Here is a 27,064-nt window from a genome sequence, read left to right on the forward strand (position 1 = left end):
TTTAATAATGTTAAAATGAATACTTAGTGAAATAAAGATATTGTTTATTGGATTTCTTTAAAATAATTTTGCCCTTATTACAAAGCTCGTTTTGCTTATGACTCAATTAAACTTCTCATTTTTGGTCGGGTGTGGTGGTTCATGCCTGTAGTCTTAGGATCCTCCCAAGGCGAGAGGATCACTTGAGCTCAGGAGTTCGAGACCAGCCTGAGCAAGAGTGAGACCCCGTCTCTACTAAAAATAGAAAAATTAGCTAGGTGTGGTGGTGTGCGCCTGAAGTCCCAGCTACTCAGGAGCCTGAGGCAGGAGAATATCTTGAGCCCAGGAGTGTGAGGTTGCTGTGAGCTAAGCTGACGCTATGGCACTCTAGCCCGGGCAACATAGTGAGACTCTGTCTCAAAAAAGAAAAAGAAAAAAAAAAAACCAATAAACTTGTCATTTTTTTTTCTTCTGTTTCCATTGAACTATGAGAAGTAAAAAATAAAACAAAACAAAATATAATTTGTGGCTTCAGTAGGAAGAGTCAAGGCACCAAAACAGCCCTTCTTATGAAATGCAAATTTTGTAGTCATTTTCACTACCCCTAAAATCTATAGCATCTTATAAGATTAAGAGTAGAATTGTTAAATGATTATGCTTAGGATCGTACTGTTGTATTTATTAAAAGTATAAGAACTCCCCCCATAACAATAAGATGATATAAAATAATAAAAAAAATGCAAAATAAAAAAAAGATTTTTAAAATAAAAAAAAAAGTATAAGAACTCAATTTCTCCCTAATATTCTTTGACTATTGAGCTTACCTTGAGTTTTTTCAATTGTTAATACCTTTTTTTTTAAAACTGGGGATTAAAAAAAACAAAACAAAATAAATCGGGGATTCATCCTGATTAGTTTTGGGGGATAGTATGAACTCCTATTCACCATGACTTTATAAAGGCAATTTAAAGATAATTGTCAGTTATCATAGAAAGCATAAGAATTTTTAAATTCCTTGTTCCCTAGACTTACTAACTGTGCTCGGTCAAATTGGGAGCAAGGGAAGGAAAGAGGAGAAGCTGACAGTGACATTTTTATCTTGGGTTTCTGGGCAGGTGGTGAAAAAGGAAATGTAGGAGGAGAAAATTTAAGGAAAAATTTAATGAGTTCTGTTTTAGGTATGTTGAGTTTGAAGTGCCTCTGGGACATCCATGTGGAAGTATTTGGCAGGCAAATAAAAATGTAGGTCCAGAGCCGAGGACACGTACAAGTTAGTGCTGAAGATGTACGTAAGAATAACTTGTTAACAAGAGCTGCATGTAGTTGGAGTGAGTTCTCTCAAAAAGCAGTGACTTTTGCTTCACAGATGGCATTTAAGCACAGGTTGGGTGGCTACTTGTCTGAACATAAAGGGAATGTCTAGTAGAATGGTGGCTGGGCTAGACAAGCTTAAGGTACTGCTGTCCTCAGTAACCAGAAACACTGAGGCTGCTAAGAAATAAAGTTCACCAACTGTCTATTACCTACTAGATAGAGTCCAAACTTCCCTGCATGGCACACAAAGTGGGCCTGACCTACTTCTCCAGGAGACCCTTTCATGCTCCCTGGCACCTCTGAACTGATTGGAGAGTCCGTCATTGAAAGGTTTTAGGCAGCTGATTGACATGAGCAGGTTCATGTTTTAGAAGGATGACTCCAAGGCAGTGTGAAGGAGATAGGGGAAGTTTCCAGTTTGCAGGGAGGAAAACCAGATATGACTAATTGAAAGATCTAGGTGAGAGATAATGAGGCCTGAACTAGGACAAAGGCAAAGAAGTTAAGGAGAGGTGGTCAAAAGTAGACGTGTTGGGACTTAAAGGCCTTCTGGATGTCAGAAGTGAAAAGAACATTTCTCTAAATACAGTTGACCCTGGAACCCATGGATTTGAACTTCGAGGATCCACTTATACACAGATTTTTTTTCAATCGAATAATGATTCAAAGCGCAGTATTCGCAGGATGCAAAACCTGTATATGTGGAGGGCCAAATTTTTGTATATGTGGGTTCAGCAGGGCAGACTGAAGAACCTCAGTATGCACAGATTTTTGTTTGGGGCGTGTCCTGGATCCAATCCCCCAAGTATACTGAGGGACAACTTTCTGATTTGGGTAACTATATATTGGTGGGATCCTTAATTGGGACAGATAGCATAGGAGAGTAGGCAGTTTTGAGAAAAGGGGAAGATGAAGTCAATTTAGGAGTTTTGAGATGTCTGTGGTGTGTGGTGCATTTAGGTGGAGTTGCACAACTGGTTGTTAAATATGTGGGTTTGGATCCCAGAAGTGAGATCTGTTTCAATCTGGACAGGATGCTTTTTAGGCTTGCAACAAAATTATCATCTTTAGCCATTTCTTTGCTCGTACATTGCGAAGTATACTGTTTTCTGTGTGAAGTGAAACTGTAAAATAAGACCCAAGCTCTCCAGATGAGATAGACTCCTTGTGCCTAATGGAGATGCTCTAATTTTTTTTTTTTTTTTTTTTTTGGAGATAGGGTCTGCAATGTCACCCAGGCTGGAATACAGTTGTGTGATCATAGCTCACTGATCACTTCACACCACAGCTAATTTAAAAAAATTTTTTTGTAGAGATGGGGTCTTGCTATGTTGCCCAGGTTGGTCTTGAACTCATGGTCTCAAGTGATCTTCTCATCTCAGCCTCCCAAAGCACTGAGATTACAGACATGAGACATCACGCTGAACCAGAGATGCTCTAAATTTAAAAGCAGAACCAGGCAGCCATAGCAGGATGAGAAAGAATGGTCCTAGGTTCTCGTAAAAAGCAGCTCTTGATAAACATGCTGTTTTACAACCGTGGACCAGAACAGATCCTGTAACCACAGCCAAGATAAACTGTGGTTGCAACTCCCAGCCCTCACCAGCCCTCTTAAAGAAACATGTGAAAGAGACTTCTGGTTTGGGGCTAGGAAACCACCCAATCAGGGCTCAACTATTTTGAACAATCAGAATGGAACAAGTTTGAATCCTTCATTTGCATAAACGGACCTGACTGAGAACCTGAGTGAGAATTTTTCCCTATTTAAGCCAGACATTCCCTTTGGACAACACACTTTCACTTGGTCTCAAGGTTGTGGGTTCTCAATTTGGAGAATTTTTTTTTTTTTTTTTTTTTACTAGGAAATAAAGCTCTTCCTTTTTCCTCTGAAGAACTCGTGGTCTTTTATTAACACCTGTTTTTCTCTTACTCGGTTTACTTTCTTGTTTCGCAAAAGTGCATTGTTCAGTAAATTCCTGAAAAAAATTGACAATTAACTATTCTGAGCCTTTGCTTTTCCTAAAATAGTTTTATTTTGTCCTTAATCTAATTTAGCTGAGTATAGAATTTGAAGTTGAAAATAATTTTCCATCTGAATTTTGCTATTGAAAAATTGAATACCAATTTGGTTCTTATTCTTTTGCAGTTAACTTACCACAACCACCACCTTTTGCCAGAAACTTTTAAGATTTTCCTTTTGTTCTTAGTGTTCTAAAAACTCATGTCCTTTTGGCGTCCAGAAATTCAGAAATTTTCTTCCATTATTTCAATGATGATTTTCCTTCCCTCTATTTTCCCAATTTTTTCTTTCTGGAATTACTATGTATTAGTTGGATATTGTACATCTTACATTAGTACTCTATATCTCTTCTTTTTCTTTTTCTTTTTTTTTTTTGTACTGTGGTATTCCCTCCCTGTTCTGAAAGAGTGTTCTCTGTTTCCTATTTGATATTTGATTTCTGTCTTTTTTTTTTTTTTTTTTTTTGAGACAGAGTCTCACTCTGTTGCTCGGGCTAGAGTGAGTGCCGTGGTGTCAGCCTAGCTCACAGCAACCTCAAACTCCTGGGCTTAAGCGATCCTACTGCCTCAGCCTCCCAAGTAGCGGGGACTACAGGCATGCGCCACCATGCCCGGCTAATTTTTTGTATATATATATTTTAGTTGTCCATATAATTTCTTTCTATTTTTAGTAGAGACGGGGTCTCGCTCTTGCTCAGGCTGGTCTCGAACTCCTGACCTTGAGCGATCCACCCGCCTCGGCCTCCCAGAGTGCTAGGATTACAGGCGTGAGCCACCGCGTCCGGCCTTGATTTCTGTCTTGAAGCATCTTGTTTTATAAATAAAATGCCTTCTCAGATATTTTTGATTATATTAATAGGAGACCTTTCCAGTCCCCCGAATTTTCTCTGTTTCTTCCAGGAGCAGGTTTTGTTGTTATTGTTTTTTATTTTGTTGTTAGGTTACCTGGTCTTTCCTTTCTGTTGTGCCTATTGTATTTATATGCCTGGTGATCCTTGGCTGTCTATTCATATTTAAGAAAGGTCTGGGGAATGGTATAGATTTTCTCTACCACTGTGTAGATAGATCTGTTTTCATACCAGGTTTTTCCTCTGAATGGAAATGTGGACCAGAGACTCTGTATGTAGTACGGCAGGGCAGGTGCACTGGCAAACTTCATTTTAGGATGAGAAAGCAGGAGTAGGATATTAGGTTGTGACTTCCTAAATGCCAAGACAGGAAGGATTTTCTTTGGGGCACAGAAATATCTAATTCTAAAGAAACCTTAGCTTTTATCAGATAATTTGTTCCATGTTCTTAGAGGACGGCCATCAGGTTTTTAAACTAAGAGTAAACACTTGTGTTGTATGTGAGGGAAATGGTAGAGGGTAATGGGAGATGATTACTGATGCAGATGTTCCTTACTCAGATCATCAAGTAACCCCCTTGTTTTCTGCTGCAGTTCCCATTCCTACCATCTATGGCTCACACAGACTCTCAGAAGAGAATCTTCAGGGTTTCAAAAACAGAGTAAGTTTTGCACATCCTCTGTAGCACTCTTGTAACATCTGGACTAAATATTACCTGCTCGTTTTATTCAACAACATGCTCTCACATGTGCTTTCCAGAAAATTGTTGAAATCTCACCTGCCAGTTAACTCCTCCTGTTCTCTTTGTGAATAGGTTCCATTTCATACTTCTATAATTTTATTTCAGTGGGCCCTCAGGAGACAGAGGATGCAATCTACTGTCTTGAATTACAACATAAACAATTCACAAAGGTTTTAACATAACTGCTTCTTTCACCCAGGATCTGAGCTATTTATTTGATTTATTCCTTCAAGGAGTATACCATATTCACTGACGTTCATTCATCCAGTAACTAAGGAGCATTGATTATTTCTCAGGTGTCATGGATATATAGTTGAAAAGACATAGCCTGCTCTGTGTATTAAGGAGACAGGTGCATAAACAGACAATTTCAACATATTTTAGCAAGAGTTACAATGAAGCAAGAGAACACTGGGGAAGGAGCATCCAAGACTTTCTGGGGGAGTTACAAAATGATTCACAAGGAAATTGATAATGAAAGTCCATGCCTGAAGGAAGAGTTGGTGTTTTTCAGGCAAATGAGAGTAAGGAGGTAATGGAGGTAAAGGCAGAGGGACCAGCAAGTACAAGGTAAGGAAAACAGGACAGTACCTGATGATAAAAAATGATCTGGCTCAGAATGTCAATATTGCGGAGGTTGAGAGACCCTACTCAAGAAGTCCTCATGTGACCATATCCTGCAAGAGCAGTACTGTAGCACTGCTTTAGGGAGGCGAGTAGACGGCTGAGTCTAAGGCAGCACACCTGGGTCCAGCAGTTCCTGTATGCTCTTGAGAAGGAGGTGTGAAGAGCAACTAAGGATCATGCTGGGGTGAGATACAGAGGCTGCAGTGGGCAGAGACACCTCGACCATAGGCAAATGCTGTAACTGTGGGTTTGGGATTAGCTCCAACACAATATCCAAAAGGCCAAAGCATTTCAGAAGTCACGAATGCAGGGAGCAGAGCAAAGCACTCCCTCCACAGCAGAAAGGCAGAGGGCACAAGGATACAAAGGAAACCCCATGGATCTGAACCCTCTTTAGCAACACACCACAAAAGGCCATGGAAGCCCCTCTTCCCTTATGTCAAGCGTCTATCTTGGAGACGAGCAGGGGAGGAAAGAACATCTAAAAGACTGAACCCTTATCCAAAGGACACCATGTCACTTCAAAACAGGAACTTAAATCAGCAGAGAATGAAGTTAGAATGATCCTTTGGCCTTGCCCCTATCAACCAGGAGGAAGCAGGCTAATGAGAAAGACCAAAGCAGTTTCAGAACATAAACTTTGCACATGTGAGTATATTGTGTGAATTGTAAACCCTCAAATTATTTCTGGTTATTATTGAGATTATTTCTGGTATTTGTTGAGTAATGGCTTTTAATAAGAGTAGGATTCCACTTGAATTTCATTTTATCTCAGTCAGTCATAGTTCCATGCTTTTCCTGTGGCTTCAGTTCATACTTAAAAGTCATTTCTAGCTCAAAAAAATGAGAAAGAAGAAATTGTTGGTTTTGACAAATTCCACTTACCTCTTTTTTTAGCCAATCATTCTCACAGATCTCTCGATAACTGTTCTTGTCAATGAGCTTTACAGCATTCTAAAAAAAAGTTTCTGTATTAAGGTGAGTTGCCACATGGTGATTCACAATTTTAGCAGTGGTGATGCACAATAAGTTTATCTGATCACTCATTTTAAATTATGTTTTGGAAATCGTTTGAGAACATAGCCAAGAATTTTTTATTCAGTTGTTCATTCTTTACTACCATATTGTATTGTTTTTGCTGATTTACACAAATACAGGTGATTTGGATGATCGACTGTATTTCTCTGCGAGATGCTTTCATATGAATACCATATTACAAATTCAAGATTCAGTAACTGAGGGACACAATCAAAAAAAGAGAAATTAAGAAACAATATTCCAGATCATAAACATAGACAGAAATTATTTAAAAGCATGTTAAGGGTAAATTTATCTGTTAAAGTCTTTAGAGTTGGAAAATTTGCAATAAAAATTTTTCTCTAAATCATGCTTATTGAGTGGGCCTATATTTCCTAGGAACCAGGAACTTTAATACTCCAGCTACGACTAATAATTCCAGTTTTCTCCAACATAGAATTTCATGTGAACAAAAGCAAAAAGTAGCTCCCAGCTGAAGTTAGTTAGCTAATGGCTTAATTGGCTAACAGTGGAATTTGCTAACAGTGTCTTCAAACTTGGCTAAACATCAGAATCTCCTGGAAGCTTTGAAAAATCCAGAAGCCCAGGTAGTATCCCAGGGCAATACATTAGCTTCTCTATAGGATGGGTGGAACCCATGCACCATCTGGCTTAAAAAAAAAAAAAAAAAAAAAAAAAAATTTCTCAGGTGACTCCAATGTGCAGCTAAGGTTGCACAGCACTGGATCACAGCAAGTTGAACTGTGTGCTAAAATAGCCAGCTAAAAAGAGGAAAATTCATTCAGGCATATGAGCGTTCGGCATTACGTAGAAAAAAGAAAACGTATAGTGTAGTGATTGCCAACAACAATATGAAGGAGATCTCCTGAATTTAATCTTGATTCTCTTGCTTGCTCTGGGCAAGTCACAAAATTTCTCTGTGTTTCAGCGTCCTCATTAACAAGTCCCTACTCGGATTGCTGAGAGACGTAAATGCAAAATGCTTGGAAGAGTACTTGGAACAGTCCTTATGATATATGCTTGAAATCTTATGCTTATTTGATCTACATGTGCATTTTTAATCATCTTAACTATGGTCAGATCACTTAATGGTTGATTTCCCATTTAGTTAGATTCTGTCGCAAAGTGGCCAAATTGCATGGTCAGACAAATCATTGATCAGTTGTCCATAATCCTCTGTATTTGTGTAAATTAGAGAAAATCATGCAGTAAGAGAGTAACACTGACAGAATAACTGAACCCACAGGGATTCAACAAACAATAGCAACGGATATCCAGTAAAGAACTTTTTAAAAGAAAGACCAGATGTTTATGATTCTGAAAAAATGATGTCCCAGATGAATAGACAATCTTGGTGGGGATCTCACTGATTTTGAAGATGGTTTGGAGACAGGATTGTGAAAAAAAAAAAAGTCAGATATTTTGTGTAAAACAAAGGGATTAGAGAACATATAACATTGGAAATTATACCTCAAAAATGTTTTTTAGCCCCAATTTTTAAAACATCTGCAATGTATTGTATACTCTCTAAGGTTTAGATATGTAAGAAAGTACTTTTTAGACAAATTATGTTTCATTCTATAATTCATCCAAAACTTTTACTTAAATATTTTGTTATAGCCATTTTACAAGGTTGAGCATCCCAAATCCAAAAATCTGAGATTCAAAATGCTCCAAAGAGTATTTTCTTAGAGCATCATGTTGGCGCTCAAAAAGTTTTAGATTTTGAAGCATTTCAGATTTTGGATGCTCAACCAGTATAATGCAAATATTCCAAAATCTGAAAAAATCTGAAATCTGAAACACATTTCGGATAAGGGATACTCGACCTGTATTATACTTAAGAAGTAACTGCATACTAGTTCACTGAGCTCGTGCTCCTTAGGCAACACTGGGCCATTTAAATCATTTCATTCAGTCCTCGCACTATCTAAAGTAAACAGTATTGTTGTCCTCACTTTGTAGATTAGGAAGCAGAAGCACAGAAAAGTTAAGTAAAAAATTTAGTTGTATAGTCAGTAAGTGAAAGAACTGTGATTTAAACTCAAACTGCCTACCTTCAGGACCCACGATCTTAACCACTATAATATATCCAAAGAAAAAATTGGGGGACCTTTTTTTTTTTAAGAAAATTGAAATATACCTGTGTGGCCCATTCCTTCTTTTGGTCCAGTTGCAACAAAGTTTCTCCAATTATTTTCTTTCTAGCATCTTCCAGAGTGATTTTATACTGTTCTTTAAAAAGAAAATTAGAAGCCTTAACAAGGCTTATCCTGGGTAAAACTGTCATGTTAGCAAACTTGATCTTCCATGATCACCTCTCCTTTCCACACATTTTTGTCTGAATTTTCAAGGTATATTTTTACTGAAGCATCCAATTGTAAGAAACGCTCTAATAATTTACTGACACCTTAACGTGAATTAGTTTAAGATCTCTCTCCCAAGAATGTTTGAATTTTCAAAGGACTGTCTCTCCAAGGGAGAATTTCAAACACTTCAGTTATATGTGTGACAGACTATCCTTCATATTATACAACTTATGATTCTACAACAGAAATATAAAGAAGATTTTATTGCCTGCTTGAGTAGCATCCTATACATCTGACTCCATATGACTAGATTTCCACTATGTTTGGCATGTGTTTCCCGGGGCAGGAAAGGCAGAATGAGGCGAGGAGAATGAGGAGGGAGTAAGGGGCCTGAGAATGTCAGTAGACCTGGTTCTAAGTCAGACTCACAGCAAGAAAGGAAGACAGGTATGAAGTGCAAGATTCTCTATCCTCTCCAGATTTCCTTTCCTTTCCTTTTCCCTTTTTTTTTTTTTTTTTTTTTTTTTGAGACAAGGTCTCACTCTGTCGCCCAGGCTGGAGTGCAGTGGCATCATCATAGCTCACTGCAACCTCCAACTCCTGGGCTCAAGGGACCCTGCTGCCTCAACCTCTTGAGTAGCTGAAACTACAGGCATATGCCACTATGCCGGGCTAATTTTTCTATTTTTAGTAGAGATGGGCTCTTGCTCTTGCTCAGGCTGGTCTTAAACTCCTGGCCTCAAGTGATCCTCTGGCCTCGGCTTCCCAAAGTGCTAGGATTACAGGCGTGAGCCACAGCGCCCAGGCCCTCTCCAGCTTTTCTTAAGCTCATAAATGTTACTATTGAGACAGCAAAGACTCATAAAATTTTAGGCCTTTAAAGATGCTTGGAGATCATGCAATCAACACCTTTTTTTTAAGGAACATGAGGCACTGTGACAGTGAGGCTGCTTTAGAGAGTGGAGAGAAATAAAGCTGGATAAGTGAGTCCAGTTTGCTCATTCTTTTTTTCAACAAATAATTATTACACTGTTGCTATATGCCAGACACTATTGAAGACACTGGGAATATTGCTGATTAAGACAAACAAAACCTCTATCCCTGTGATATGTACATTCTAATGGGTAAGCTAGCCCATAAATAAGTAAACAAATAAATAAATAATATTTCAGGTGGTGATGTATGTGATTATGAAAAACTAAAATTCTCTATTTTAGATAGGGTGGTCAGAGAAAGCTTTTTTGAGGAGGCAACATTTGAGGAGAGACTGAAGGAAGTAAGGTAGTCAACAATGTGAAATATGAGGAAACTGTGCTATTCCAAACCAGATAATCTGTGAAGAATCAAGGTTAGTTGTGTCTTATAACATCTATGTTACATGTCCCTAATAGTTAGTTGTGCTTTATTTATAACATATGCAGGACAATTATTTGGAAATCAGAAAGTATTAATATTTTCGCATACAAATGATGTTGAAAATCATGGTTGCTAGATTTCTACCTGTCCACAGAGGCCCATTTACCTTATTCTGTAACCAAACAATAGTATTGTCCTAACAGTGCTGTAGAACCTAACTTCCATTTACAACACTGTTTCACAGGGAAAATTTTCTTCACAGACCAAGGCAGCCAAAGTAGGAGTCTCAGAGATCCTATGTAGCAGGAAAGGAGATCTGCAGGCCTCGTCTTTCAATAGACCAGGAGCCAAACTGAGGTGGCAGCTGCTGGAATCAGAGGGCCAGGGAGCTGGACAAGAGTTATTCAGGGCCGGGCGCGGTGGCTCACGCCTGTAATCCTAGCACTCTGGGAGGCCGAGGCGGGTGGATCGCTCGAGGTCAGGAGTTCGAGACCAGCCTGAGCAAGAGCGAGACCCCGTCTCTACTAAAAATAGAAAGACATTATATGGACAACTAAAAATCTATATAGAAAAAATTAGCCGGGCATAGTGGCGCATGCCTGTAGTCCCAGCTACCCGGGAGGCTGAGGCAGTAGGATCGCTTAAGCCGAGGAGTCTGAGGTTGCTGTGAGCTAAGCTGACGCCACGGCACTCACTCTAGCCTGGGCAACAAAGTGAGACTCTGTCTCAACAAAAAAAAAAAAAAAAAAAAAAAAAGAGTTATTCAGTCTCATCTGTGCTTTGTGCTGGCATAACTGTTTCCCCTATTCGATGAAGACTCTGAGAGCAGAAAGTCAAAACTTCTCTTCCGTACCTTTCTATTCCTGTATCCCTGGGACACAATAGATACTGAAAAATATTTTGAAGAAAATTCAATTTGCCAAACTAATACTTTGGTGGACAGTGACCTGAGGCTTCACCATCAGGGTAGCATTCAGCAAATGTTGGCTCTTCAGTGGCAACTTCTGTGGAGAGGGGACAGGGGAGTAAAAAGAGAGAAGAGGAGAGTTCTCCCAAGTTGTGGCGTGGCCAGAAAAGGGGGTCAGAAGAGGGCAGTTTCTGCCTCTATTAATAGAGCTGGACAAGGGTGTCTGAGGCAGTGGTTCATAAACAAGAGTTCACTAGGTTTTGAGAGCTAGTCTAACTTGACATCTGGAAAATAAGAAACAGAAGTTTTTATTATTCTAACCTACATATTCTTATCTGTATAACCTGTGTTTTTCTTACTCTCATTTGAAGTAATCCCTTGAATATTTTAATCATTCCAATCTCATTTCTGATGGAATTTCTTTTTCAATTCAGGACCTAGCCCATCGGGTTAATGCTAACTTTATTTGAAACTTCTACCCTATAAAACACAACAATGAATCTAAAAGTTGCAGTGGATCAGGAGTTTAGCTATAATGGATTTTACATTCTTAGCATCTGAAAGAAACCATAAAACCTGGATCTTGGTAACATTAAATGTTAATTATTTGCTGTAAATCATAAAAAATAGATAACCAAATATGCTCTGATTAAAGTTGTAGCTCTCTTGGTTGCCATATTAATACTGAAAAAGCAGTATTAACATTTGACTCTGTTCCAAATTCCATATAAAATTCTATGGACTGTTTTTCTTCTTAAAAGCAGAATAACCAGCACAAACATGAATGTGAAAATCTTGTTATCCTTTGTGATTCAGACAATGTTTCTAGTAACAACTATTAGCCATTCATTTGTGAATGTAGCAAAAGATAGCAGGGGTATATAAAAGTCTCCTGTCATGAAAGTTTGAGAAGTGGGAGCTTGGGAGATTATGGCTTTGTGCAGTAAGACGCCTTGCTTCTCAGATGCCCAGTCTAATGTGGTCACTTCTCAGGAACTGATCCCAAACCCCACTGGCTAATGCTTGTTTTGCATTGTTCTGCCTTCCTGTTGTGTCTGGCTCTGTTTTGACCTCCTCCTCCACAGCCTGCTGAGAGTCTTGTTATCTACCCTTCTCCAGCTTCTGGGTGTCACTCGGCTCCATTGTGCTGATCCTCTCCTGTGGTGTTGGCCTCCTTTCGCCTCCCTCTGGAGAAAACTGAACAGGGGCCATGGAAATACTGACCAGGTAGCAATCTCTTCAGAGCCATATCTAACTCACTGAATCACAGAGCTGGGAGGACTATTTGAGCATATGGGTTTGGGCTGTAACACTCCTGGGTTCAAATCCCCGTTCCTCTACTTACTAAGTTTCTAAGTTTGGCTAAGGCAGTTAACTTCTCTGGGCCTGTGTTTTCTTATCTTTAAACTGAGCATAAATATTAATATATCTAACTCAAAGGAACTTGCAAGGATTAGATGAGATAAGACAAGGAAAAGCAGATGCTGGAATGTGAGTCCTCTTGGCGATCACCTGGGGACTCTAACTTTATAGACAAGGAAATTAACATTCAAAGAAGTAATGTTACTTTTTGTAAGTAGATTGTTTAAACACAATTCTTTTAACTTGTTGTTAGTGTACAAAGAACTTTTAAGAATCCCTGTCCTGTGCTCCCGGTGAAGGACAAAAATAAAAATGCTCGGTGATTGTTACTATCTAATGACTTGTAATAATCTCAGACTTTCTCTACCCTGGACCTAATCTAAGGTCCTTCTTCCTGTTGAGGAGAAATAGCCTTGGCCTGGGTATATAAGTGACTGTTCCCTATACTCAATATCCCAACTGCACCTTCTAACTAAAGTTCAGGGAAGCAGCTATAGGTGCTCTCTCCTCCTGCCCCCAGGGTTCAGGGGCAGCTGCTGAATGAAACAGGTGACCAAAGAACAGTTTGTGCTGGGCCTGACCAGTGACCCAAGAGAAGGCATGGACAAAGATCTTTGGTCATCTTTGATTAGGTAGATGAAGACACCAACTCTTTTCAGAATCTGGCCTAGGGAATACTGCAAGAATTGGTCCATGGAAATCAAGAAAAGGATGGGGACAGGCACACTGAGCAAAGCCGAGGTGTCAGGAGAGGGACAGTCCTACACCATGAGAGATAACTGTAGGGAGGAACCATCCCTAGAGCAACCACTGATCTGATGGCTTTCTGATTCTGTCTTTAAGTCCTCCCATTCCTCACAGTATGTTACACCCAACAAGCACGAACTTCGGGAGGTCAAACAACTTCATTTTTTCACTTATCCCTTAAAATTTGCACTGTGAGGCAAATTTTAAGTGACTTCCACTCAATAAAATATATGGCAGATCCTATGACTTTTCTGGTTCCTTAGTGGTAATAAAAGGTCCTGTAATAAGTAATTAATATGTCCCATCTATTGCAATAATAAACACTTTCAACTTCATTCAAAGTTATGGCTATTCCCTTCCTAAATTGGGCCTGCTGCTATTTCTTCTGCCTTGGGATTTCAGGCCTCTTTGTCTCAGGGCTGAAGGGAGTTGGGAAGCATGGAAAAGGGCAAGAAAGCTCTCATGGACTGGTACTGTCCACTCAAGCTCTTGTCCACTTTCTGCTCCTAGCTGGCATTTAAGGCTGACTCCTTCTCTCGTGGGGGTGTCTTTATAGGTTCTTCGGAGGGCCACCTTCCCCATTTCAAGTGATATTTGACCTGCATTCCCTTGAAGCCAGGGACATACTGTCCTTGGTGATTTATGACAATTGTTCTGTTGGCTCCTGGCTCTCAATACTGCACTCCCACCAACACACACATACCAGCTCCCTGCTTTTCTGTTGGGAAACTATCACTCCCACACCCTCTATTTGGCCCTCTCAGGCAAGATGCAACATGACTGTGCCCCAGCTCTCTCTCATAACAGGTCCACAGGAAACACTTCTCCACTCTGTGCCCTGACAAACTCTGGGGTGCAGGCCTAGCTCAGGGAGCAGCCATGCTTCTGTGTTCTGCTGTTGGAATGGTTAGCTCGTCAGCCACTGTTCCCTAGATTTCTCAGGGATGAGTCATAAACTAGCCCTCAATGACCCCCAAACTGCAGGGGACTCATATTGAACAATCTGAGAAGTTTTCTTAAAGACCTTCCATCTTGATTTGAGGTGAAAGAGGAATTACCTTTTACCTGCTCCTTTGGTGGGTAAGTGTAGGACTTATAGCATACCAAGAGCTATTTCCAAAAACCGTCCCCTAATTTCTAAACAATTTTTTCTTGGCCTCTCTAGCTTCTTTTATAGACTGGAATTTGGCAGTCAAAGGTGTGAAGTTGGTTTTCTGTTTCATTATAGTGCGAGTCTTCATGGTGGTGTCTCATCTTCCTTTGCAATATGGTATCCATGTTATTGCCACCTCAGTTTAAACTGAGACAAAAAAAAGTTTTATTTTAATAACCTGGGCTGGGCATGGTGACTCACACCTGTAATCCCAGCACTTCAGGAGGCCAAGGTGGGAGGATCCCGTGATCCCATGAGTTAGAGGTTACAGTGAGCTATGATCATCAGGCTACTATAACCTTGACTGCCCTCAAGCCTGTCTCTAAAAATAAAAAAAATACAAGGGTTAAGTTGGACTGTTAAAAAATAAAAATAAAAAAAATTTAAGAAAAAGAAAAAATAATCCATTTCGCTTATAATAACTGCTCCCCAAAACCAGCCTGAGTCAAGCTCCGTTCCTTACAGATAAAGCAGCCTAACTAACACAAACCCCATAATCATGGTGTCAGAGAAGGATTCCAGAAAAATCCTGGAAGGAGGCCTGTGTAGAAGGGGGAAGGTAGGAGAAAAAGAGGGGATAATGGCAGTAAGGCTTCAGATAGACTGATTTAGAAATTCTGTTCTTACTTACTGTGTCCAACTAGTGGCCCCCAAAGTGTTTTAACAGCTCTTGGGCAGATTGGCTGCTGCTACCTAGATGGTTAGGAGAATTGTCTAAAACTTGGTTAAATAAGGGCAAATAAGACAAGTTCATAAAAATTATTTTCTCATGGCACCTAAAATTGGCTATACCCCATGGCTGGACTAGCAAGTAATTTAATATATGAACGATACCACCATCCCAAAGTTAGACTTAACAGCATGAAAATTTTCAATTCAAAGAAATCATCCAAATTTCTGATCAAGATAATGGGTTAAGTTTATATGAAAAGATGACTTTTCTTACTTTAAAAATATAAAATAAACACTGGCTAAAATATTTAAGAATTTTAAAACACATCCTAACAATAAAAAGTATCATGCTGGTGCACAAATACATAGATCAATGAAACACAATAGAAAATACAGAAAGTGATTCAGGCATACACAGAAAAATTAAAGTATGATTAAGTTAGCACTTCAAATCAATAGGGTAAAAATGGATTATTTGACAAATGATGTTGGGACAAGTGGAAAACCATCTGGTAAAAAAATAAAGTTGGACTCCTTCTCACACAAAAACAAAGACTTAAATATCAAAACAAAGCCATAAAAATTCTAGAAGAAAATATTGGAGAATTTATTCATAGTCTCATAAATCATAAAATCAAAGACTGATAACTGGGTACTATAAAAGTACAGAATTTCCTCACTTAAAAAACCCACCAACAAAAGACTAATGACAAATGGGGTAAATATTTGCAATTTATATCACAGAGCTAATCTTAAAATGTTAAGAGTGCCACAACACAATAGAAAAATGGGGAAAGGATGTGAACAAACAGTTCACAGAAAAGGAAATTCATATGGCTCTTGTAGTTATGAAAAGACACATTCAATGTCACTTTTTTTTTGTTTGTTTTGAGACAGAGTCTCCCTGTGTTGCCCTGAATAGAGTGCGGTGGCGTCAGCCTAGCTCACAGCAACCTCAAACTTCTGGGCTCAAGGGATCCTCCTGCCTCAGCCTCCTGAGTAGCTGGGACTACAGGCGCGCACCACCACGCACGGCTAATTTTTTTCTATTTTGGGTAGAGACGGGGTCTCACTCTTGCTCAGGCTGAGTTTCGAACTCCTGAGCTCAAACAATTCTCCCGCCTCGGCCTTCCAGAGTGCTAGGATTACAGGCCTGAGCCATCGCGCCCGGCCCCACTCTCTTCTTTTGAGGAGAACATTTTGAGAAGTCAGAACTCCAAGCCCAGACTGATATGGAGCCGGATTTACACTACCATTGCTGTGCAGGGCCCAGAGTGAGGAATTTACATCAAAGCTGGTCCAGAAGCAGAGCAGGTGACAGGGCTCTGACAGGGGTTAACGGGAACCACCCCACAGGAGCCCCACCACGTCTCTGGGTCTCCAGTGTTCTTTTAAGCCACTACGCTCGCCTCAGCAACAGACCCCTGGCCTCAGCTGTCCAGATCTAGTCCTAGTAAGCTTCGCCATTCCTAATGCCATCTGCTCCGTATCCTCTCCATTTCTCATGTTTGTGCTCTAATTTTTTCTGAGTATGACTTAATTTACTTGGGCATTTCTCTATAATGATTTGGGTTATCTAGCCTGGCTAAATTGCCTTAGCTTGCTTCAGGTGAGTTCTCTGGCTAATACAACCTGGCCACAGGGCCCTTCTCTCTCTGTGGAATAGCCCCAGGCCCAGGAGTGGAAACAGACAGACACCACCCACTGAATGAAGCTCCTTTCTTGATGTTAGCAGGTCGCAGGGTTTCTCCCCCATCCCCTATCCCTTTATCTCCCATGCTCAGTTTCACGGTGGTTCTGGGATTAGTTTTCTACTTCCTCCCGCCACCTTTACCCTTAGGCTCACAGCTGCTTGTGCTGACAGCAGAGAGTAATGAATAATTCAGGGAGTAGCCACTTTTTTCCCCCACCGATGTATGCCCTATAAAGATTATTTTGTTGAACTTGAACTAGATTTGTTGCAACTGACCTGACATTTTCTCTGCATTCTCTTTAACTGTCTTGATGTCATTTTGTAAGGAGATAATATGATTAGCATGTTGTTTACTCCCTACATTCTTGTACTCTTCCCAATATTCCTTTTCGCTGAGTTTCTCAAGAAATAGTTTCTCAGCATTGCTTACTTGTGTGCGCATATCTGTAGAAAAGAGAATCAAGACACCATATCATTTCTATTATCCTTGTAACCATTATATGTTGCGATCTTGTTTTATGAAGTTAAGAGCTGATATTAAAATGCTGTTAATTTGAAAATACTATTTAATATCTATAATTTGGGGAAATATAAACTATTCAAACTGCTGTTTATTTATTCCTCATGATTCAAAATCTAAGTAAAGTTAAACTTCCAATTATAAAGTAGATGTGTGGTTTGAGGCTTGATTGAAAGATATAATAGAGAATTAACCCTGGGAAGCCACGAATTTAGATTATTCCCGTGATAGCTTAATAAGGGTCCTATTTTGTACAACCTACTATATCATATGTCTTCTTTATTAGTAAATTGTCATTTTTCTGGCCTTTATGCCTCTGGACAAAAGTGATTTCAATTTGTGTCCTTCCCAGGTCCTTGGCAGCCGTTTTTATAAGTAAATTGGTTGATTTGGTCATCAAAAGTTCATTTCTTTGGAATTCCCTTGTGTGAAATGATAACATTGCGATATAGGACAAGTTACAATGGAAAGCAGAAAAAATAAAATGAGGGCAAAAAAAGAATAATAATAAAAAAACAAAGAAAAAAACAAACAAAAAACCCCCATTATGATAGTTATAATAACATGTATTCTCCCACCCCCAACTTAGTAAAACTTTAGAGTGAAAGATAAGTTCCCCAGTTAAATATATACAAATATTGAGCTACCTCAAGCACATAAACTTTGTTTGCCCTGGTGCTCTTGCTAAACATGATATTCTATTCAGTCTTTAGGCCTGAGTATCATGTTGCTGAATATTTTGGAAAAGGAAGCATTTCAAAGAGCAAAGAGCCGATGAACTTAACGTCTGTTTGGCTCACTACCATACATTACCTTGTTTGAGAGTTCCTTAAGGGTAGACCTTATCTTGTTCATCTCTGTAAATCCAGCACTTAGCAGAGAGCCTGGCAATTATTACTAGTTAGTGTTCAATAAATGTTTACTGAATGACTGAAGCATTCCAGTCAGGCCAGAGGTATGTATTGCAGTCCAGATGTCCTGGAGGATTCAGTACACATCCTTTTCCAAAGATGTACATAATACATATTTTTAATTCTCTTAACAAATTGTGCTTGTTATTGTCATTAAACAATTAATACTACTATAACCCAGATGGGCAGCTGTCGTTTCACTTGAGCAGACTGTTACTGTCTCAGCCCTGTGCCACATACAGCCTTTGAGGGGACGGTTGGTAGAAGTCACTGAAGATTTTGAAAGAGAAATGAAAGCAGTGGCTGTTTTTCTATTTTCTTAGAACCCTTTTCCCTTCCCTTTTAGTGACACACACACACACACACACACACACAAAGATTTTTGAAAAATAAACTGAGCTCTGACAGCCTGTGAGGCCCCAGATCCAGGTCAGCAGCATCCTGCCCTGATTTGGTTGTATGAAAAAATTAACATCCCCTTTACACTTAGACTAGTTTGAGTTGGATTTTTATCCTCACAACTGAAAGAGTCCTAACTAAACACTGGCAGGAAGGGTTTACAGCAGTATTTCTCAGACCTTACTGTGGATAGGAATCACCTGGGATCTTGTCAAAATACGGATTCTGAGTAGGTCTGTCTGGTGGGGCCTGACAGTCTGTGTTGTAACAAGTTGCCAGGTGAAGCACCTGCTACTGCTTCACACCAAAACGAGTTGCAAGGGACTAACAAAACTCCCTCAGAAATTCTTTCCAGACACTTCTGTTCTCTCACTTTCCTTCTCTTCCTCGGTGTCTGGGGGCTCCTTTCTTCCTTGCATTACCACGCATGTGCAGCCCTCCTCTTCTATGCTCAGTCACCCAACTCGGCCTCAATCTTATACAACACACACATCCCTGTACTCAGCCCAAACCACAAACAGGCATACCTCAACTAACTGGGCCCATTCCCTTAGAAGGCAGTTTAGCAAGCATACATGAGCATCCTTTGGGGTCTCACTCCCATCCCTAGGGACTTGTTAAAGTATTCCTTCCAAACATAAGCAGAACTTTCTCAGAAAGAGTCCTGAAAACTACACTATCTACCACCTCATGACATCAGTACTGCCCATGAAGAGATTTGGGTAGGAGGAGGTTTATGGGAACAGCTTTGGAGACCCCTAAAAATGAAGCTTGTCTATTGATGTTTGGTCTTGGAAACTATTTTACTCAAAACAATAAATATTTATTGAGAGGAAAGCCTGCTTTGTGCAAAGTGCTTGGTTAAATAGGCACTCTGAAATACTTGGAGAAATCCAGGAAAATCTTGTTTTGATACTGATTCCTGATAGCGCTCAAGCGGCAGAATCAACATTGTTAAAATGTCTATACCACCTAAAGTGATTTACAGATTCAATTCAATCCCCATTAAAACACCAAAGTCATTTTTCACAGATCTAGAAAAAATAATTCTACGCTTTGTATGGAACCAGAAAAGACCCTGAATAACCAAGGCAACCCTAAGCAAAAAGAACAAATCAGGAGGCATCACTTTACCAGACTTCAAGCTGTACTACGGGGCTGTAGTAACCAAAACAGCATGATACTGGCACAAGAACAGAGGCATAAACCAATGGATCAGAACAGAGAACCTGGATATAAAACCATCCTCATATTGCCATCTGATCTTTGACAAAGCAGACAAAAACATACACTGGGCAAAAGAATCCCTATTCAATAAATGGTGCTTGGAAAATTGGATAGCCACATGTAGAAAACTGAAACAGGATCCGCACCTCTCACCACTCACAAAAATTAACTCATCATGGGTAACAGAGTTATACCTAAGGCATAAAACTATATGAATTCTAGAAGAAAATGTTGGAAAAACTCTTTTAGATATCGCCCTAGGTGATTTATGAAGAAGACCCCAAAGAAAATCACAGCAACAGTAAAAATAAGTAAATGGGACCTGATTAAATTGAAAAGCTTTTGCACAGCCAAGGAAATAATCAACAGAGCAAATAGACAACCTACAGAAGAGGAGAAAATATTTTCATGCTATGCATCTGATAAAGGGCTAATAACCAGAATTTACAAAGAACTCAAGCAAATCAAAAGAAAAAAAAATCAAACAACCCCATTAAAAAGTGGGCAAAAGATATGAACTGAAACTTTTCAAAAGAAGATAGATTAATGGCCAATAAACATATGAAAAAATGCTCAATGTCTCTAATCATCAGGGAAATGCAAATCAAAATGACAATGCGATATCACTTAACACCAGTGAGAATGGCTTTTATCAAAAAGTCCCAAAACAACAGGTGCAGGTGTGGATGCGGAGAGAATGGAACACTTATACAATGTTGGTGGGACTGCAAACTAGTACAACCTCTATGGAACATAGTATGGAGATAACTCAAAGAATTAAAAGCAGACCTACCATTTGATCTAGTAATCCCATTATTGAATATTTACCCAAAGGAAAAAAAGTCATTTTATCAAAAAGACACTTGCACTCAAATGTTTATTATAGCACAATTCACAATAGCAAAGTTGTGGAATCAACCCAAGTGCCCATCAATACATGAGTGGATTCATAAAATGTGGCATATGTATACCATGGAGTACTGCTCAGCCATAAAAAAAAAAAATGGTGAACTAATACTTTTTGTAACAACCTGGATGGAGCTGGAGCCCATTTTTCTAAGCAAAGTATTACAAGAATGGAAAATCAAACACTACATGTACTCACTATTAAATTGGAATTAATTGATCAACACTTATGTGCATATATGGTAGTAAAACTCAATGCAAATCAAGCAGGTGGGAGGGAGGGAGAAGGGATGAGTTAATACACACCTAACAAGTACAATGCACACTATCTGGGTGATGGACACACTTATAACTTTAACTCAAACAGTACAAAAGCAATTCATGTAACCAAAATGTTTGTACCCCTGTAATATTCTGAAATTAAAAAAGAAAAAAGGGTCATATGGATTTCATCTGTCTTTGTTTTGATCACACCCTTATTCCTCCTCATCATCTGGCTTCATTACCTCTACCCACTTTGTTATTTCCCTCTCCTGTCTATTTACCTACATGTGTTTGTAGTTATGACGGCAATGATGTCATTTGAAATGTGTTCACAGCATTTTGAACATATTGGAAGACAAAAAACATTAATATATTCAATAAATATCTTGATACAACTTTGTGATAATTTTCTAAGTTCCTAAGTCACCTTTCAAATTTTTTTCCTGGTCTCTTTCAAACTTCCATTTTTCCTTCATTGCTTCTTCAACATCCTCTCTTGTTACCACTGCTAATCCCTGTGACTTGTCTTCACTCAGTTCCTTTAGTAGATTCCGTATGTGCCACTTCTGTTCGTCTTTTAAGCGTTTATTCTGTCATGAAAAGTGACTGTAGTTAACATCTGATAAACTATTTACATTGTTTTTCCTCAAAATGGAATCACACATTGAGGCTTGCAAAGTGAGAAAGAAACACTTAATGAAATAAATTATACAATATCTCTAAGAGCTTATGGATCAAGGAAGACCCAATATATAATTAAACTCACCAACATGGTAACCACTGGATAGAATTTTACACTTTAAAAATTGTGTCATTAATCTACAAGTCTATCACTCTATCACAGAATCAATTAACATTAAAGTTAAACCTTGATGTCAATTTTTTCAATTTCTCACTAACAATGTTTTCTAATATTCATTATCCATTTAGTCAACTACCATGTGCCAGGGAGTATTCTGGGCACTAAGACTATATTAGTGAACAAAACAGAAAAATATTACTGCTCTTTTGGAACTTACATTATTCTTTGCTTTTCTCACAAATAACCCCCAATTCTGTTCTTTTAGGCTGACGGTTATTTCACCAAAACTTCACACTTGAAATATACACTGGGTTCCTCTTGTGGATATCCCATTTGTGTTTCTAAGCTCATTTAATCAACTGAGAGTTCACTCTTGCCCTTGCGATCTTATTATGCATGTACAGATAAGTAAGAACTGAGATTAGCCGGGTGTGGTGGCGTGCGCCTGTAGAGGCAGGAGGATCACTTGAGCCCAGGAGTTTGAGGTTATAGTGAGATATAATGATGCCACTACATTCTAGCCTGGGCAACAAGAGAGAGACCTTATCTCTCTGTCCCCTGCACCCCCCCAAAACTGAGAGAATTCATCACAAACAAACCTGCTCTACAATAATTATTAAAGGGAGTCCTTCACAATGATGTGAAGGACAGTAGACAGTAACTTGAAACTATGAGAAAAAACAAGAACACCAATAAAGGTAAATATGTAGGAGAATATGAGAGACAGAATAAATGTACGTTTTGTAATTCCTTTTCCCCCATCTGAATAAAAGACAACTGCATAAAGCAATAATTATGAATCTATGTTTATGGGCACACAATGTATAAAGATGTATTTTGTACAACAATAACAACACAAATGGGGGTAAGGAATCAAGTAAAGTTTTTGTATGTTATTGAAATTAAGTTGGCATTAATCTGAACTAGATTGTTATAAGATGTTAACTAAAAGCCCTAGGGAAACCACCAAGAAAATAACTCAAAAATATAATAAAAGAAACACTAGAGCATTAAAATGGTATACTAGAAAATATTTAACACAAATGAAGGTAGTAATGGAAGAAGAGAAGAGAGTAACAAAAAGAACATGAGACATAGAAAACAAATAGCAAAATGTCAGATATAAATCTTCTTTATCAATAATTACATTAAATGAAAATTGATTAATTTTATTAATGGATTAAATGGCAATTAAAAGGCAGAGCTTGAGCGAATACACAAACAAAGACCCAACTACATGCTTTTTATAAGGGACACACTTCAGATTCAAAGAAACAAATTAGGCTAAAAGTAAAAGGATGGTAAAAATATGTACCATGCAAACAGTAACCCAAGGAGAGCTGGAGTGACTATACTAACATAAGATAAACTAGGCTTTAAGAAAAAAATTATTACTAGACACAAAAAGGATATTATATAATAATAAAAGAGTGAAACCATCAAGAAGATATAATAATTACAAACATATAATGCACTGTATTAGGTATCGGTGTCCCCTCAAAATTTTTGCCAACCCAGAACCTCAGAATATTACCCTATTTGGAAATAGTCTTTGTAGATATAACTAGTTAAGATGAGGTCATATTGCATTAGGGTGGGCCCTAAATCCAATGACTAGTATCCTTTATTAAAAGGCAATAAGAAGCTGGCTCATGCCTGTAATCCCAGCACTTTGGGAGTCCAAAGCAGGAGGATTGCTTGAGGCAGGGAGTTCAAAACCAGGCTGGCAACATAGCAAGACCCCTTCTTTACAAAAAAATAAGAAAAAATTAGCTGGTTGTGGTGGCACACACCTGTAGTCCCAGCTACTTGGGAGGCTGGGGCAGGAGGATTGCAGGAGAGTTTAGAGTGACAGAAATGGGTTGAGATCAGAGCCATGGTAAATGCCACAATTAAGGGATGGATACAGGAAAAGAGAATTGAATGGAAAACAAGAAGAAATGGTCAGAGAGAGAAGAGAGTGAGCTCCTGGATCCCTAAGGAGAAATGAGTTTTAAGATGAAGGGGCCGGGCGCGGTGGCTCACGCCTGTAATCCTAGCACTCTGGGAGGCCGAGGCGGGTGGATCATTTGAGCTCAGGAGTTCGAGACCAGCCTGAGCAAGAGCGAGACCCCGTCTCTACTAAAAATAGAAAGAAATTATATGGACAACTAAAAATATATACAGAAAAAATTAGCCGGGCATGGTGGCGCATGCCTGTAGTCCCAGCTACTCGGGAGGCTGAGGCAGGAGGATCGCTTGAGCCTAGGAGTTTGAAGTTGCTGTGAGCGAGGCTGATGCCATGGCACTCTAGCCCGGGCACCAGAGTGAGACTCTGTCTCAAAAAAAAAAAAAAAAAAAAAAAAAAAAAGATGAAGGGAGTGACTGCTGAAGGGATGAGGAGTAAAGTCTTGGTAGTCGTTACTTTACCGCTTATTAATGGACCTGGCTAACTGGTCATTAATAACTTTTGCTAAAGCAACCATGGTGGGGCCAGCATGAGTGACAACGAATTGGGAGGTAAAGAGACACAGAGAACTATGAAATGAATGTCTAACGAGGTGAGTGTAACAATGAATGCAAACAAAGAGAAAGATAATAAATGAGGTGATGATCCAAACACAACTAAATACACACAGGAAGAGATGATGAGTAGGAAGGAGGAGGGGCATTTTTGATTTTGAAATAACTGAAGAGAGGCCTGGCGCGTGGCTCACGCCTGTAATCCTAGCACTCTGGAAGCTGAGGAGAGAGGATTGCTTGAGTTCAGGAGTTCCAGACCAGCCTGAGCAAGAGTGAGACCCTGTCTCTCCTAAAAATAGAAAAATTATCTGGGCGTGGTGGCCAGCGCCAGTAGTCCCAGTTACTCATCATCGTAGGCAGGAGGATCGCTTGGGCCCAAGAGCTTGAGGTTGCTGTGAGCTAGGCTGATGCCACAGCACTCTAGCCCTGGCAATAGAGCGAGACTCTGTCTCAAAAAAAAAAAAAAAAAGAAAGAAAGAAAAAAGAAAAGAAAAGAAATAACTGAAGGGAAAAAAATATGTTCCTATTGAGTCGTGTTTAATTTAGCAATTTAAATATCTGTAATCTCAAAATTTTTTCCTGGCCGGGCGCGGTGGCTCACGCCTGTAATCCTAGCACTCTGGGAGGCCGAGGCGGGTGGATCACTCGAGGTCAGGAGTTCGAGACCAGCCTGAGCAAGAGTGAGACCCCGTCTCTACTAAAAATAGAAAGAAATTATATGGACAACTAAAATATATATATACAAAAAATTAGCCGGGCATGGTGGCGCATGCCTGTAGCCCCAGCTACTCGGGAGGCTGAGGCAGGAGGATCGCTTGAGCCCAGGAGTTTGAGGTTGCTGTGAGCTAGGCTGAAGCCACGGCACTCACTCTAGCCCGGGCAACAGAGTGAGACTCTGTCTCAAAAAAAAAAAAAAAAAAAATTTTTTTCCTTCCACTGATGTTAGTGTGAATCAATACAACAAGCATTTATTAAACACTTACTCATGCTGGGCTCTTCCAGAGAAACAAAGATAAGTAAGATTTGATTGCTGCTGCCTGAAGAGCTTTCTATTTAATACGTAGATATATTTTTACACAATATTCCAGCTTAGATTGGAGGAATAAAAAGGAGCTAGCCAAGAGAAAAGCATTCCAGGAAGAGGAAATAGCACGGGTAAAGGTACAATAAGAAAGAAATTGGTTTTTCAAGATTTAAAAGAAGCAGTGGAAGCCAGAGGATGGAACAGCTGGAGACAAGGGTGGAGAAGAAAGCAGGTGTCAGATTTTGCAGGGCCCTGAAGACTTTAGTAAGGACAATACATTTTATTTTCTGTGCAATAGGAAGCCACTGAAGGGTTTTAAACACTGAAAGGTTTACAGTATTCAAAGAGTAATTTTGGTTGCACTGTGGGGAATGTACTGGAGTGGGAAGGAGGGGTAAGAGATGACGGTGGCTTAAAATGGGCCAGTAGCAGCATAAATGGAAAGAAATGGATGGTGTTCAGATATGTAGAGTAGGAGCTAGAATCAGCCTCTTCATGCTCCTCATTGCTGTGTCCACTAATTTGGAGACTTAGAGCTGTCTCCTTCTTGAGCTAATCTTCCTGGAAACAAGAACTTTGTTTCTGGCTCCGAATGGCGAGGTAATGGGGAAAGTGATTATCTGTTGTACTTTCTACAGCCAAGTCCTGACCTAGCAGTCCCAATGCTGACCACCGGAGGGTGTGCATTTGTCCCTTGATGGTGTTCACTCCCCTTTCGTGCTTCAGCTATCGTCCTGTGGGACCTGCATTCAAGTACCTATGCCAAACTGTGTCTGCTTCAGTTCCCAGTACAAGTGACCGAACCTTGAAAAGTGTGACAGTGTCAGAGTCACAGTCATATCACCACTAGGGGCTTGGCTTGGCTTGTCCAATAAATAGTTGGTGAATGAATGAACAAATTGGCCCTGTAGAAAAGACAGGAATCCCCATTTTGCAACGGCAAAATTGAGGCTCATACCAATTTTGGCCAAAATGACATCAGCAGTAAGTTGTACAGTCAGCATGCAAAGTCAGGTCTCTGACTCCCGATTCCATTAAAATTTGTAGATAGTCTTTTTAGACAAAAGCCAAATAAAACCATTAACTGTGCAAGTTTCAGGGTCCATATAAAAAATTTGTTAATCAGGGGCACCTTCAGTATTTCCTCATTCATGAGCTGCCTTGAGGGATAAATTGTGTTATTAATAATTATCATTGACTGCTTCCAAACTTTACTTCTGTGGATCTTTATTCCTGATAGTCAGATATAGCACCCTTTTGATATTCATTTTAATCTGATTTTATAAAAACAATATGTCATCTTAAATATCCAATTAGTCATTTTAACAACGGAGGCTGTACTTTTCAAATGGCATTTACATATGCACGCTCAGAAAATCTAAAAGAAAAAAGACACGGAGATAAAAAAAATAGAGATTCAATGTTTAATAGTTTAGTTACATACGTAGTCAAAAGATAAATGTGGTTTGAAAGCTTTAAAATTTTTTTGAACATAGATTGAGTGTCCTCAGGATCTAAATAACATAATTCAAGCCAACTTCCATTGACATTATAATTAATATAATGGGAACAGCAGTACTCTCTTGCCTCACATGTACAAAGAAACTTAAATGGATTGTAAATCAACCAATTCCAAGCTTTGAAGAAGATAATTTTGTAGAGTATATTTCATCATAATTCACAATTTTTTAAAGCATGTGTGTAAATGTTTAATGACCATATATACAGGCTCTAAGTTTTATA

The 27,064-nt window shown here is 39.2% G+C and overlaps 1 protein-coding gene across 1 annotated transcript in view; it reads right to left on the reverse strand.

The window, feature by feature from the left end:
- The window catches only part of CCDC83 (coiled-coil domain containing 83), a 54,663-nt gene that overhangs the window by 13,459 nt on the left and 14,140 nt on the right, over nt 1–27,064 (reverse strand). Inside the window, exons 4-7 of the mRNA XM_069469106.1 lie at nt 21,421–21,583; nt 17,043–17,210; nt 8,711–8,802; nt 6,415–6,483 (exon numbers count right to left, since the gene is read on the reverse strand). Coding sequence (XP_069325207.1) covers nt 6,415–6,483; nt 8,711–8,802; nt 17,043–17,210; nt 21,421–21,583 — 492 coding nt within the window. The remainder of the gene's footprint in view (nt 1–6,414; nt 6,484–8,710; nt 8,803–17,042; nt 17,211–21,420; nt 21,584–27,064) is intronic.

The sequence above is a fragment of the Eulemur rufifrons genome, chromosome 6 (assembly GCF_041146395.1).
Source record: "Eulemur rufifrons isolate Redbay chromosome 6, OSU_ERuf_1, whole genome shotgun sequence".
NCBI classification, from domain to species: domain Eukaryota; kingdom Metazoa; phylum Chordata; class Mammalia; order Primates; family Lemuridae; genus Eulemur; species Eulemur rufifrons.